The 14,321-nt window shown below is 38.6% G+C and overlaps 1 protein-coding gene across 2 annotated transcripts in view; it reads left to right on the top strand.

The window, feature by feature from the left end:
• Positions 1-14,321, top strand: part of VPS50 (VPS50 subunit of EARP/GARPII complex) — an 83,497-nt gene that overhangs the window by 11,399 nt on the left and 57,777 nt on the right. For both annotated transcript variants that reach the window (XM_081971669.1, XM_081971668.1), the window contains exons 5-10: positions 1,470-1,523; positions 2,838-2,908; positions 5,319-5,436; positions 5,520-5,555; positions 7,026-7,108; positions 14,186-14,228. In XM_081971669.1, the coding sequence (XP_081827795.1) occupies positions 1,470-1,523; positions 2,838-2,908; positions 5,319-5,436; positions 5,520-5,555; positions 7,026-7,108; positions 14,186-14,228 (405 nt within the window). The remainder of the gene's footprint in view (positions 1-1,469; positions 1,524-2,837; positions 2,909-5,318; positions 5,437-5,519; positions 5,556-7,025; positions 7,109-14,185; positions 14,229-14,321) is intronic.

Here is a 14,321-nt window from a genome sequence, read left to right as displayed (position 1 = left end):
TCCTCCATGCTCTGGGTCCTTGGTTTCCAAATGAGATGCAAAAGTTGCTCTCATCAGAGTATTGAGGCAGTAATTGCTGCAAAAGGGGCCCAAACCAAGTACTGAGTACATATGCATGCTTATACTTTTCAAAGGTCCGATATTGTTCTATGTACAATCCTTGTTTTATTGATTGCATGTAATATTCTAATTTTCTGAGATGGTGGATTTGGGGTTTTCATGAGCTGTACGCCATAATCATCACAATTATGACAAATCACAGCTTGAACTATCTTGCTTTGCATGTAATGAGTCTTATCTCATATATTAGTTTCACCTTTTAAGTTTCATTACTGAAATAAATGAACTTTTGCATGATATTCTAATTTTTTTGAGTTTCACCTGTAGTGTATAAATCAGTGGTGAAATTCATTTTTTTTTGCTACCGGTTCTGTAGGCATGGCTTAGTGGGTGTGGCAGGGGAAGGATATTGCAAAATCTCCATTCTCACCCTACTCTGGGGCTAGCCAGAGGTATTTACTGGTTCTCTGAAGTACTCAAAATTTCCGTTGCTGGTTCTCCAGAACCTGTTAGAACCTGCTGAATTTCACCCCTGGTATAAATCCAATCTGGTGATTGTGAAGAAGTTCATATAATTAGCAGAGATTCAAAGATAATTTAGTTTTTTAGGAGACTTTCACATTTTTTGCATGTCGAAGAGGGAAATGGGGAGTGATCGTTTAATTTATGATCTTTTTCACCTACTTACAAATAGTGGTTTGTGGCTGCTACACTTTGCATGTAGGAATTAGATGTTGGGAGTCTTGCTTTCTTTGGGAAATGTATTTTAATCTGAATGACAAATAAAGAGAAATTAATGCTTCAAAGGAATCAGTGTAACATAATTATTTCCTTGTCCCTCCCAGAAAAACAGCTATAATTGAATAATAAATAAAAGATACTTGTCTTGTTCATTTCTTGCAAAATGCAATTTTCATATTCTGGAATTCACAATGGGAAAAAGAATTTATTAAACAGGAAAGCAATTTATTTTTTTTAACTTAACCGGAGTAATATTGCATTTTGTAACCTTGCCCTTTAGAGAATATATTTTTTAAAATGCAGAGTTCTTTCACGCTTCTTTATAGATGAATCATTATAATTATATAATATTATATACATACTGGAGCACCTTAATTTTTATTTAAGTATGTTCTTCAGTTTGCAGTGGGGTGGAAGATTGATTTCATTAGTACTTTGGATTTTGGATGAAAACCTATAATTTTGATTTGGTTATTTTGCAAAGCATGGCAATATAAAGGAGTGTTTATTACTTCTAATCCCCATTTATTTAAACGTGGGATAAAATTAAGTGGAATAAAATGTTTAAGATGTATTATTCCAAATTGCTTAAGATCTTCTATATGTATGATTCAAATTCAGTTTGATACAAGTATATATTGTAACTAACCTTAAGTGTTTCATCTAAGGTATCCAAAAAAGTTGCAGACTTGATCCTTGAGAAACAGACTGCATATGTCAAGGTAAGGTAATATAATCAAACTAATAAATGTATAAAACTTATATTTATACAATTAAATATTTACTCCAAGCCTCGTGTGTTTACTGCAGAAAGAAAACTGAATTAGTGAAAAGTCAGGTTTGTATATGTATAAGCTTTACAATTGATGGGGTTGATATATCAGAGCTCTGGTGTAGAATATAGTAAATATACATAGATTTCTCTGATGCTGAAATGCAAAAAGTAGAATTATTCTCCATACTGCATGTATATCCTTTGGGATATCCTTTACCACTCCAGCAGCATATCTTTGTCGTCTTTATGGAGAGTATCCTGCAGCTATGCTTCATGTTTATTTTCTAAGAAAATAAAGGCCATTCTGAAGGTTGGTATTTGGCTTTGTTGCATAGCATTTTGGTTTTCTTTAATTAAGAAACTCTAAAAATAAATTAAGATGGAATTGAGAGCCTGATTAGAACCAAGGAGATATATGAAGGCACTTTTGATTGTAGGTACCATTTTATTTAAACCTTTTTTTTTTTTTTACTTTAAGCCCTTTGGCTATTTCATAGCTTGCTATTTAAGCAATTCAGTAGCTTTCATTTGAAAGAAAGAAGTCTAGATAAAGGATTGAGAGACTTGCTTGAGTGGACACTACTTCTTGTGAGCATCTTTATTTTCCAATGGGTTATTATTCCCATTGTTATTTTTATATCATATCCGAAGTTCTTTTGAAAGGCAAAAAAGTAGTTTGATTGCAGTTTGAAAAAATGCTATCAGTGTTGAAAAATTGCATTTCATGTTCAGCACTAGGGGTATATTTAATTGCATTCTTGAGCCAGATCAGAAGCAGTTAGTGATCAGAAACCTCGGTGATAAATGATGCTGATTGCTTGGGGGACATGTTGTGCTGTCTATCATTTTATTCCATGTTCCTTTCTTTATGTCCAGCTCCACATAGCATAAACAGCATATTACTATTATTTGAATATTTGCTGCATCCTTTTAGATTCTTGTCATTGGGCAAGAATAGATTCTGATTTACATGTATTTTCCTTAATGGCAAAACTGCATTTAAGAATTTTTTTTCAAAGAAACAGCTACAATTCTTGCCAAAAGTGCAATTTGATGTCAGGATCTAATGCATTCCTAGTGTGAGTTATCTTTGGGCAAATGATGAATTCCTACATTATCTTCATTAGATCATTATCATGGTTTACTTGAACGTTTAACTGTTCTTTACTTTTTATATAAAATGTTTGTATGAGAACATTGCATTTTGATCAATGGTTCTATTTCCCTGGAAAGCTAAATGGACTTTATTACATTTCTGTAGGAACTTGAACGAGTTACATCATTGCAAACAAGCCTTCAGTTAGCTGCTGTTATCTGTACAAATGGAAGACGGTATGATATACTTTTGAATTAAGTTTAATTACTTTAGAAAATAATGTAGTAAAAAAGCTTCACAATTGCTTTATTGTTTTTTTTTGTCTCATTTATATAAATATAAAACATATAACGATATCCTGGGCTATAAGACATTGCTGTTTATATCTCTGGTAATCTGATTCATCATACCCAATACTGAGTATGAATATGATTGTTGAATGAAAAGTAATGCCTCATTCCTATGTGTTTAATTTTTATGGCGATAGTTTAATGAATGAATTAGGAAAATAATCCTTGAAATGATCTCTTTTATCATTCATTCCTATCTGTAAACACCATAATTTGCAATGCATTTCTGCCATAATAGACAAGATTATTTTTTTCATACAAAACTTTATTCAAAAAAGATTAAAATGCAAAACATTAAAATATTTTTTTTTAAAAAGCAGAAAAAATGCAACAAAGAGACATTTAAAAAGTGTCTTAAAGAAATGAATAGATATACATCAGGGGTGTCAAACTCACGTCATGGCATTGTCACAGGATATATCAGGACTTTCCCCCCCATTGCTAAACTGGGCGTGGCTGTCGCCAGCATGTGACGCATCTGGCCTGCAGGGCGCGAGTTTGACAGCCTTGATACATATCTAACGTCCTCCCTAGTTGAATGCTGATTAGTATAATACAGCAATTTTGGTTTCCCCCCCTCCTTGCATAACAGGCCAAAAGAATTTCAAACTTGTTAAACTACTAAATCTACTCACCGCATTTTTCAGAGTATAAGATGCATCAAGGTTTTGAAGAGGCAAATTAAAAAAAGTTTTTGCATACTGCAGACCTCAAAAACAGCTGAAAGGGCATGAATAGCCTTTAGGAGGCTTGTAGAGTGTTCCTGCAGGGGTGGGGGGTGGGGCAGAAACGAGCAAAAAATGGCTCATTTTTTACAAAAACGGGCGCGTTTTTGTCAAAAAAAGAGGGCATGTATAGCCTTTAGGAGGCTTATAGAGTGCTCCTGGGAGCTGTGGGAGGGGGCAAAATTGAGCGAAAAGTGGCCCATTTTTCGCTCATTTCTGCTCTCCCCAGCCCCCAGGAGCATTCTGCAAGGCTCCTAAAGGCTATGCATGGGCAATTTGGTGAAAAGGGAGGGGAGGTTCGGGAGGCAAAAAATACTGTATTCCGTGTATAAGATGCACCCAGATTTTCAGCCTCTTTTGAAGGAAAATGGTGCATCTTATACTCTGAAAAATACGGTACAAATTGTTAATAGACAAGATTTTTAAAAGCATCATGAAGGAACATCATATTTTGTCTCTTCATGCAAGTCCTGACAGTCCTTTCCACATTTTCATTTGAGTCAAACAGATGCCTGAGAAAGTAGTTCTTCAATTTTGGGAAAAAGCAAACGTTGTACCACTATATTGATATTTCTCCGTGGCAGATGGGGTAAGAAAGGGAAACCCAATTTCACAACTGCTTTTTTAGTGGCTTATGAGGTGTGATGCTTAGCATTAACATTTAGCAGCATTTTCTTCTGCTTAATCATTGTTTGAAAGTTCTGAGTATTGCATCATAGCTCCCTGTTAATAGTGTCAGGTTCAAGAAAAGGGGTCATGCATTTCACACAAATCAGTTTTTTCCCAATTTATCATCATTGTATTTTTTGGACTAGTGATAAATCCTGCTCATTTCAGCACAATTATTAACATTAAAAACTTGTGTTTAGTGTTGATTTTAATTGAAGCAACCCCTTTGGTAGTCAAAAAAGTCAGCCATGGTGGGAAGTACTCACTTCAAACTTCCATTTCATGAACAATAGCAACATGGCCTTTTCTCTCAGCAACTTTCTATCAACTTAATGTTAAAGAATGGATGTTAAATAGATCCCTGATAATTAAACAATCACTTATCTCACCTTCCATATACAGTAATTTTGTTCTTCGTTAGAAGTTATTTGCACAGCATGTGAAGCCATCTTGTTGATCGGCCTAGCATAACATCTGAATGCAGCTTGTAGGTACTCTGTTTCCCTGAAAATAAGATCTCCCCGGATAATAAGCCCAATCAGGCTTTTGAGCGCGTGCACTAAAATATGCCCTCCCCCAAAATATTGCAACACAGCAGCAGCCACGAGGTGACCACAGCTCTTGCACCTCAAAAATATTAAGACCTCCCTGAAAATAAGGCTAGGCAATTATTTCGGTGGTCAAAAGAAAATAAGACCTTATTTTCAGGGAAACACGATAATTAAGAATTACTTGTCAAATGTATGGAAATGTCTTATTGTATTGACTCTTTCCCCCGCAAAGCTTTTGGATGGTATTTGACTGAACTCTGCATTAACCTCAGATTGAATATTTGAAGATTAGTGCGATATGACTTTTTGATAAAAGCTTTGATGTCAGTAAAACAAAAATATTTTCTGCAGGCACCTGAATACAGCCAAGGAGGGCTTTACTCAAGCCAGCTTGGGTCTTCTTGCAAATCAACGGAAACGCCAGTTGCTAGTTGGGCTGCTAAAATCTCTAAGAACAATAAAAACCCTGGTACGAACAGAACATATAATTGACAAATTAATATCTTATAATTTGTGCCACATATAATAATACCTTTCTTCTTTAATTTTTAGCAACAGACCGATGTGCGTTTGAGTGAAATGTTGGAGGTAAGAAATAGATGTAATTGAGGTTTAAAAATGTTATTTGTTTTATATATTCCAAAGATATTAGAATAGCCTTCTTGACACTGTCCAAATTTGAGACTGTAGCTTTCGGAATTGACAGCCAGTATAAGACCATTGCTATACAACCTACTGAAAAGTTGTGTAGCTTCTTTTAGAAGGGAGATACTGTCTGAGTTATTACTCCATGTCTTGACACCACTTGGCTCTTACTGCCAAGTTTCAGTGAGCAGTGTTGGAGGACATGTCCTTACTAAAGCCAGGAGAGGCTTTTGCTCACAGACAGCAACGTACAGTAGCATTTTCTTGTTATTGCAGTTAGCAGTCCATTTTTGTCGAAGCAATTTCTGATGCATAGTTGTGGGGTCCTTGGTGGCCTCTGAGCTAAGTAACAGTGCTAGTAAAGGAGTAGGGTCTGCTCTCATTTTATACTGGTCTGCTCTCATTTTATAGTGGTTTGCCCTGACAATGTTGGTGGCAGTGGACTTAGTGGTTCCTTGATTGGGCTGTTGTTTAGTATTAGCTTGCTTGTCTGAACTGGTAGTTTCTTAATTGGGGTATTGTTTGCTTGATTTTTGGTCTAGTGTTGATTTTGGCATTAATCTCCGCTCACCTGGATGTTGATTTCTGGTGAGGTGTTTTTGTTTCCTTTTTGGCTTTTTGATTTTTCTTTTGAATGGTATGTAGATATTGTTTATATCTATGCGCCTGTTAATGACTGATTTATCTGAGTGCCAGGCTTTCAGGAATTTTCTAGCAATTTTTGGCTTGGTCTGGCTTAGGATGCTCATAGTTTCCCAGTTGAAACTATGGTTAAGTCTATCCATGTGTGGTGAAATTCAGAAGTTTTTAATATGTCTTCAGACTTCTCGTTGTTGTTTATGCTCTGCTAGTGTTCTGTTTGCCCTACATAATGACTGTGAACACAGTATGTTGTAGATAATTCCTATTTTTTCTTCTTTCGGTTGATTTAGGGTGTTCTGGAGGCCTTTATTCCATTGTTGTTTTGATGGGGAAATCACATTGCCCCTACAGAGACCTTCTTTTCATCTAAGTGAATTTATATCAATGCTTCTAAACCTCAGCAACTTTAAAGATGGCTAGACCTTAAGTCCTAGTATTGCTGACTGAGGAATTCTGGTAGTTGAAGTCCACATCTTAAAATTGCTGAGGTTGAGAAACACTGGTCTATATCAGGGGTGCCAAACTGGCGACCTGCAGGGCGGATTCATCATGTGCAGGCCACGCCCGCCCAGCTCCGCAAATGGGAAAACGTCATGTGATGGCAATGTGACGCGGCAAGTTTGACACCCTTGGTCTATATTATCTTACATTTGCTTGAAGGCTCCAGCTTCATGCAGATGAAACGGTGATGTTTCATGATATAACTGCCATGCCTTCTTTCATAGCCTTTGCCCAATTGCTTTTCAAAAATATATACTTGATTTCTTACAGGAGGAAGATTATCCAGGGGCTATACAATTGTGCCTGGAATGCCAGAAGGCAGCTAGCACTTTCAAACACTACAGTTGCATAAGGTAACACCAGAGACATTTTGTGTAGCTGATTTTTTGGGGGAATCAAATAGGGTGAAGGAAGAGGCAAAGTGGCATTTTAGACAGTTGTTAGTTACTTTGAATTTAGTTGGCTTTAATTCTAGAGATTAATTTTCTAATTAGAATAAAAAGAATGGTATATGTATATGTTTAATGCTTTTAAATTGTACTTTAATAAAGTTTCCGAGATGCAAGTTGTGGCTGCTAACTATGACAGTGCACTTGAGTCTTAAGGGGCTTAGTTGTTATGCAACATAGTATTTCTGTTCCAACATTAACTGATTGTCTTGTACTGAAGGCTGTAAAGTCTCTGATGCATAAAGACCATATTTGCAATGCTAAACATACATCTGGAGACTGGGGCATACTTTAAGATTAATATGCATAGAGTTGGACTGCGTGGTAGAAATGCCTAGACTTACTTTGTACATGATGCTAGACCAAAATGTGATTTGTTTGTCTTGGCATGACATATTATGTAAATCCAGTCTCCGACTTGTTTGCTTGCTTATTTATAAAGTTTATAAAGTTTGTTTTTATAAACTTTACAAATATTTTTAATTGTAATTTTAATCAAATTACGATAAAAATCAGTAAATAACTATTGCTAAGCAGTCGCATTTTGTATTCAATTTCAGTAGGAACTTGTCTTTTCGCCAGTCCCAAAGAAAACATGATTTTTTTTTTAGCGTTACAAAATTCTAACAGGCTTAAGGTTGGTCATCTTTCAAGGAAGGGATGGTTCCATGCAGCAGGTTCTGCTAATAAGGGACATGCTTCCTATGTCCATTAGGTGGCATTATTTCAAGGAAAGGTGATATATTGTAATCTGGATGTTTTAAGAGATTTTAGAGTTTTAATATTTCAAATAGATGAAAAGTCATGTACTAACATTGGTCCAAGATTTTTATGATTGTACATGTAAAGGATTAGATAGAATTCTACAGATTGTACAATTTCACCCGACTGTATTTTATATACATTTTATTTTCTAAGGATGCTTGAGAATCTGGTATATATATCTATATTGTTAAGCCAATCTTATTTTTACTTTCTCTACTAAATCTTTCCACTTGCGATTCCTTGAATATTGAATATTGTGCTAAAGATTGCTATTTCTAAATATTTATAAACTATGTAAAAAAGGTTTGTAGAATCCAAGAAATATGTATTTTAGAAGGAATATTATATTTTACAGAAAAAAATATTAAAAATAACATTCTGAATTTTTAAGAATATACTGATATAGAATTGGATTTAAGAATGAATACGTATAAAACTGACATTGATCTGTTCATTCATGTGTTTCATCACCTTTTTCTTTATCTTGAAAAAAGAAAGTCAATTTATATGAATATATAGGCATTTTAATTAATCATGTCAAATACTTTAATACATTGTATTCCCGAAGAAATACTTATATACAAGTATTCCCCAAGTTAAAAATGTTCACTTAGCGAATGTTCAAAGTTACGACATCCCCACCAAAAGTATTTACAACCAAGGCCCAAAGTTACATATGTTGCAGCACCACAGCAGTTGTTCACCCTTACAAACAACCACAGACACACTGCAACCTTTGGTGCCATGACTGACAGGTTCATGCTGCCCATGTCCATCTCCTACACAGCCTTGGGTCTGGAGCTCTTGTCCAGCCAGATGGAGACGTACCGGGCCAACCTCTTCCTTTCCCTGCAGAGCCCCAGCCTCTCTCACCACTGGGTGCAGCCCTGCTCCATCTCTTGCTGGAGTGCGGAACCTACATGGATTTTACAAATTGTGCTGCTGCAGAACTGGAGAGTTTGACACGTCACCAGCTTGCTCCCCTTGCTTGCCAGAAGCACTCCTTTTCCAAATTGCAAGAGGGCTCCTAAACAAACCAGCTTTCGAGTCCACCACGTTTCTCTGCCACTGTGGAGCTGGAGGGCTTGGCGCGCCGTTGCCCTGCTCCCTTCGCTTGCCAGAAGCATTGCTTTTCCAAATTGCAACAAATTTGTGGTGCTAAAACAAAAAAAAAGAAAGATCAGCCTTTCTAGTTTCTTGCAAAAAAAAAAAAAAGGGTAAGATCCCATGAAGTTGGAAAGGCTGATTTTACTTTTTTCTTTAGCCCCATGACGTTGCCTCAAAAGAAGGGTGTCTTGAGCTGCGGGGAGACATTCAGTGGATCTGGAAAGCACGTCTGTTTAGCAGCCCCTCTTGCAATTTGAAAAACGAGTGCTTTTAGCAAGTGAGGCATGCCAAGCTCTGCAACTCCATGGTGATGCAATTTGTGAAATCGGGATGGTTTCGGCACTCCAGCAAGTGGCAGAGCAGGGTCGCGCCACTTCTGAGAGAGGCTGGGGATGGCAGAGAATGGGAGAGGCTGGCCTGGCATTTCTCTGCCTGGCTGGACAAGGCCTCTGATACCCAAGTCTGTGCAGGAGGAGAGTGTGGGCAGTGCAAGGCTCTCAAGCATGGTGCCAAAGGTAAATTAGCAGTTGGTGATAGGGTGGAGAGAAAAAGTCCAAGCAGCTTGGGACCCCAATGGATGGGAAGAGGAGCATTGGATCTCTCAGTGGGTGTGGGGAGGCCTTTGGTGGCTGGACGCTGTGGTCTTGTCCCTGCATTAGTCTTTCCATGGTCTTCCCCACTCCTGAGATATCCCATGCGCTCTTAACGACCTGTGTATTTGAGTAACTGGAGGGATGAGGCTCGTTTTTTTAATTGGCAAACTCCATTGCATTCGTAACTCAAGGATTACCTGTATACAGCATATTTTCTTTAGCATACGAAATTTCTATCTGAACTTTCTTTTCCTCAATGGAATGGTGCTATTTTCTTTTGATTATTTTCCAGCAAATAGAGACTAAAATAAACTGGAGTCTTAACATGCCTTAATTGTTTCAATAAATGAATAACACAAGTGAATAGTTTTGGCATAATTAATTACATCATTGAAAGACCAAATAATTATTATGAGAACAATTGTAACATTTGTTTCATGTTAGGGATTTGAGGTATGAACCATAGATTTCCATCAGTTAACTTTGATATGAATAAAGTGGCTTTCTGGCGGAGTTTATATAAATATTTCTTTTTTTAAAGAAGCCCAAACACAGTTAGCTCTAGAATGGAATATAAGCTTAATTTATAAAAAATGGACCGCGTGTCATTTGCTTTTTTCTTTGGTTGCTCCTATTTGTCCCCCTTTATAAGAAATGGAGTTGATAAAGTATTATTTCTGAGTGAACGGATACTTATTTCTATATTTTGATTCTGTCCAGTCTCAGAGGCTGAATATGTCTCAGTAAGGTCTGTGTGATGGTGGTATCAGGTCAGGAAGATGATAATTTCGACAAAATGTTAGCAATAACACTGTTTCTTCCCAGTTTCTTTAAAACAAAATCCTTATAATAGTTTTTTTGAAAGTTACTTTTTTTTATTTTTTTTTATTTTCATTTTCATTTGTTTTCAATAGTTTTAATATTTCATTGCTTTATGAACAAATACCTTTGATGTGCCGCAATTCTATAGGGGTTCTAGCTTTAGCCTGTTTTACCTCTAGTTAGGTTTAATTTGTCTATTACAGGTAGTCCGCAACTTACTAGTATAATTCAGTCCAAAATTTCCATTGCTAAGCAAGACAGTTGTCAAATGAGTTTTGCCCCATTTTAAGACCTTTCTTGTCACAGTTCTTAAATGACACCCTGCAGTTGTTAAGTTAGTAACATGGTTGTTAATTGAATCTGGCTTCCCCATTGACTGCATATCAGAAGATCAAAAAAGGTGATCTCATGATCTTGGGACACTGCAATCATTATAAATATATCAGTTGCCAAGAGTCCAAATTTTGATCACATGACCATGGGGATACTGCAACAGTCATAAGTGTCAAATACAGTCATAAATCATCTTTTTCAATGCCATTGTAACTTTGAATGGTCACTAAACAAATGTAAATTGAAGGCTACCTGTGTACAGGGACATATTATATTTTTACTGTCATTGCTTTGATTCTACTTATTATTACGTTTAGTATATACCACGGGTGTCAAATTTGCTGCGTCATGTTGCCGTTTCACGATGTTTCCCCATTGGCGGAGCTGGGGTGGGCGTGGCCTGCATGTGATTCATATGGCCCGCAGGCCACCAGTTAGACACCCCTAGTATATACTATGACAGCTTTAATTATTCCATGATTGATTTTATATGTTTTTCCCTTCTCGTATTATTTATTTTTCAGGTTGTAGTGTTCCATGGTGGTTTCTGACTGTAATAAAAAATTAAGTTTAATACAATATCTCAACATGCACAGAATTAAGCTGACACAATTTTAGGTTTTTTATTTTACTTAGTTTTCCTGGACTGAGTTTGTTTTGTTAAGGGTCTCTACATGTTTCCTCCAAAGTCATTTCTTGTTCTGACCTAGGCTTCCTGATAAAACAGAAATAACACGCTTAGTCCCAAAAATCCTCTTTTTATTTAAACAGCTGTGAATTATGTTCATTTACAGCCCATAATGATTCACATACAGTCGGTAAAGAGTCCGACAGATGTCAGCCACAGTCCTTCAGGGTAATGCTGATAAGCACCCACCTTTATCTCCCTTGAAATGCTGCCAGAGACCCACCATATTTTTCGGAGTATAAGACGCACCTTTTTTCCTCAAAAAAGAGGCTGAAAATCTGGGTGCCTCTTATACACTGAATACAGCATTTTTCGCTCCCTGAAACCTCATCCCTTTCACCAAAATGGCCATGCATAGCCTTTAGGAGGCTTTCGAATGTTCCTGGGGGCTGGGGAGGGCAGAAATGAGCAAGAAACAGGCAGTTTTTTGCTCAATTTTGGCTCTCAGCCGCCAGGGGCACTCTATAAGCCTCCTAAATATATGCATGGCCCTTTTTTTGAAAGAAAAAAAAAACCGGGCCCAACAGGCCTTTTTGGGGAGGTCTGCAGAGTGGAACTTTTTTTTAAATTTGCCTCTTCAAAATCTTGGTGCGTCTTATACTCCAAAAAATACAGTAATTGCCATTTAGTTTTGCAAGACCAAGGGGAGCACAGAATCAAACAGAGCTTCTCAGCACTTGAACCGACCAGAATGAACAAAGTTGCTTCCTACAAAGGCTCACTTCCGTTTGGTCCTCTTTTATGTCTTATGGGAGGCCAATAATCTCCAAGCCTTACTCCTGGGTCACCCTTTTTGTCTTAATTGTTCTTGCCTTCTGGAAGCTCTGTGCATGCGCACAGTGGGAACAGACTCACACTGTTCTTCTGCCTCGCTGATGTCAGACTCTGGAAGCTCCAGAGACAGCACAACCAGAAGGCCCTGCCCCCTCTATGCCTCTGATGCCTTCTCCAGACTCCAGAACAGCCCATGTTCCTCCCCAACCGCCTCACTGTCTGTCTCTGCTGCCAGCTCCACAGGCTGCCGGTGGACATTTCTATGCTCCTCTACATCAAAAAGTTATTTAGCTTTTGATGGATGTCAGTTCAGAAAGAGAAAGAATCCTTTGAATTCGTTTTAACATCTATGTCTCTCTAGACCAGCGATGGCGAACCTTTTTTGGCTCGCGTGCCATAAGTGGGAGGAGCGCAGGGGGGTCGTGTGCGGGTGTGCTGCACCCACAATGCAATGTGTAACCCCCCAGTGCGCATGCACGGACTACAGATGCCCCTCCCCCATTTTTACATGCTTGTTCGCCCTCCCCAGGCTCCAGACGCTTTATAGGAGCCTGGGAAGGGCGAAAACAGCCTCCCCTGGACGTCCTCCGGAGGCATCAGGGAAGCCTCCGGACGGCGCCTGAAGCCTTCGGTGCGCTCCAAACGACCCTCCGAGCAAACCGGAAGTCACTTCCTGTTTGCTCGGAGAATCGTTTTGAGAGCTCCGAAGGCACCAGGGACCGTCCGGAGGCTTTCCTGACGCCTTCGGAGCACTCAAAACGACCCTCCGGGCAAACAGGAAGTGACTTCTGGTTTGCTCAGAGGATCGTTTTGAGCGCTCCGAAGGCTCCAGACACCGTCCGGAGGCTTCCCTGCGGCTTCAGAGCGCTCAAAATACCCTCCGAGCAAACCGGAAGTCACTTCCGGTTTTCTCGGAGGGTCGTTTTAAGCGTTCCAAAGACTTCAGGGAAGCCTCCGGATGGTCCCTGAAGCCTTTGGAGCGCTCAAAACGATCCTCCGAGCAAACAGGAAGTGACTTCCGGTTTGCTCGGAGGGTCGTTTTCAGCGTTCCAAAGACTTCAGGGAAGCCTCCGGATGGTCCCTGAAGCCTTTGGAGCGCTCAAAACGATCCTCCGAGCAAACAGGAAGTGACTTCCGGTTTGCTCGGAGGGTCATTTTGAGCACTCTGAAGGCATCAGGGAAGATCATGAAGCCTCCGGAGGCCCTCGGGGGGGGGGGGCGCAAGGCTCTTTTAGCCCTCCCTAGGCTCCTATAAAGCCTCTGGAGCCTGGGGAGGGCGAAAAATGGCTTTAAAAAAGGGTGAACTCAGCTGGCCAGCGCGCGCATGCACGCTGGCCAGCTGACAGGGCAGCACCTCGTGTGCCCTGACAAATGGCTACGCGTGCCACCTGTAGCACACGTGCCATAGGTTCTCCATCATTGCTCTAGACGAATCCATGTAGTTTTCTTACCAGCAGGAATATGGGGGTCATTGTCTTTTCCAATTTATTTTTTCAACTTTCCAGTCTAGTCTGCAACCTTGGTTTCTGATGGTCTCTCATTTAAATAAGTGTAACTCTCCTTAGCTTTTCTGGAATGAGCTAGTTTAGGTTAGATGCTGTCACCTGCTATAGTATATCCTTATCAATGCTACGAGAGTCCTGAATTTTGAAAATTATTGAGTGGACTGCCCATTTTATTGTTTGGTTTATGCAGATTACATTGTTTCTACACCAAACGATATAGTAATTATCTGGTTATCAGATGTTTTGGTATAAAATGTATTGTGCATAATATTTTAGAAGAATGGCCTTAAAAGATTTCTGAAATGACACTAGTATTCATCTTTATTTGAAAAAAAAAATAACTTCTGAAATTTGAAAACACTATAACTTCTAATGGTTGTCTTTTGTTTTGCAGTGAATTGAATTCAAAACTACAGGACACCTTGGAGCAAATTGAGGTGAGTTTAGTTGAGTGTAAGTAGCTTTGTCCATTAAATGATAAAAGTATTTTCATCATGCTAGATCAGACTGAAATCCTATCTATTCCAACA

Source organism: Natrix helvetica (genome assembly GCF_964273705.1).
Source record: "Natrix helvetica genome assembly, chromosome: Z".
Classification (NCBI taxonomy): Eukaryota; Metazoa; Chordata; class Lepidosauria; order Squamata; family Natricidae; genus Natrix; species Natrix helvetica.
Note: the sequence above shows the minus strand (reverse complement) of the source record. Positions and strands in the feature narration are given on the sequence as shown.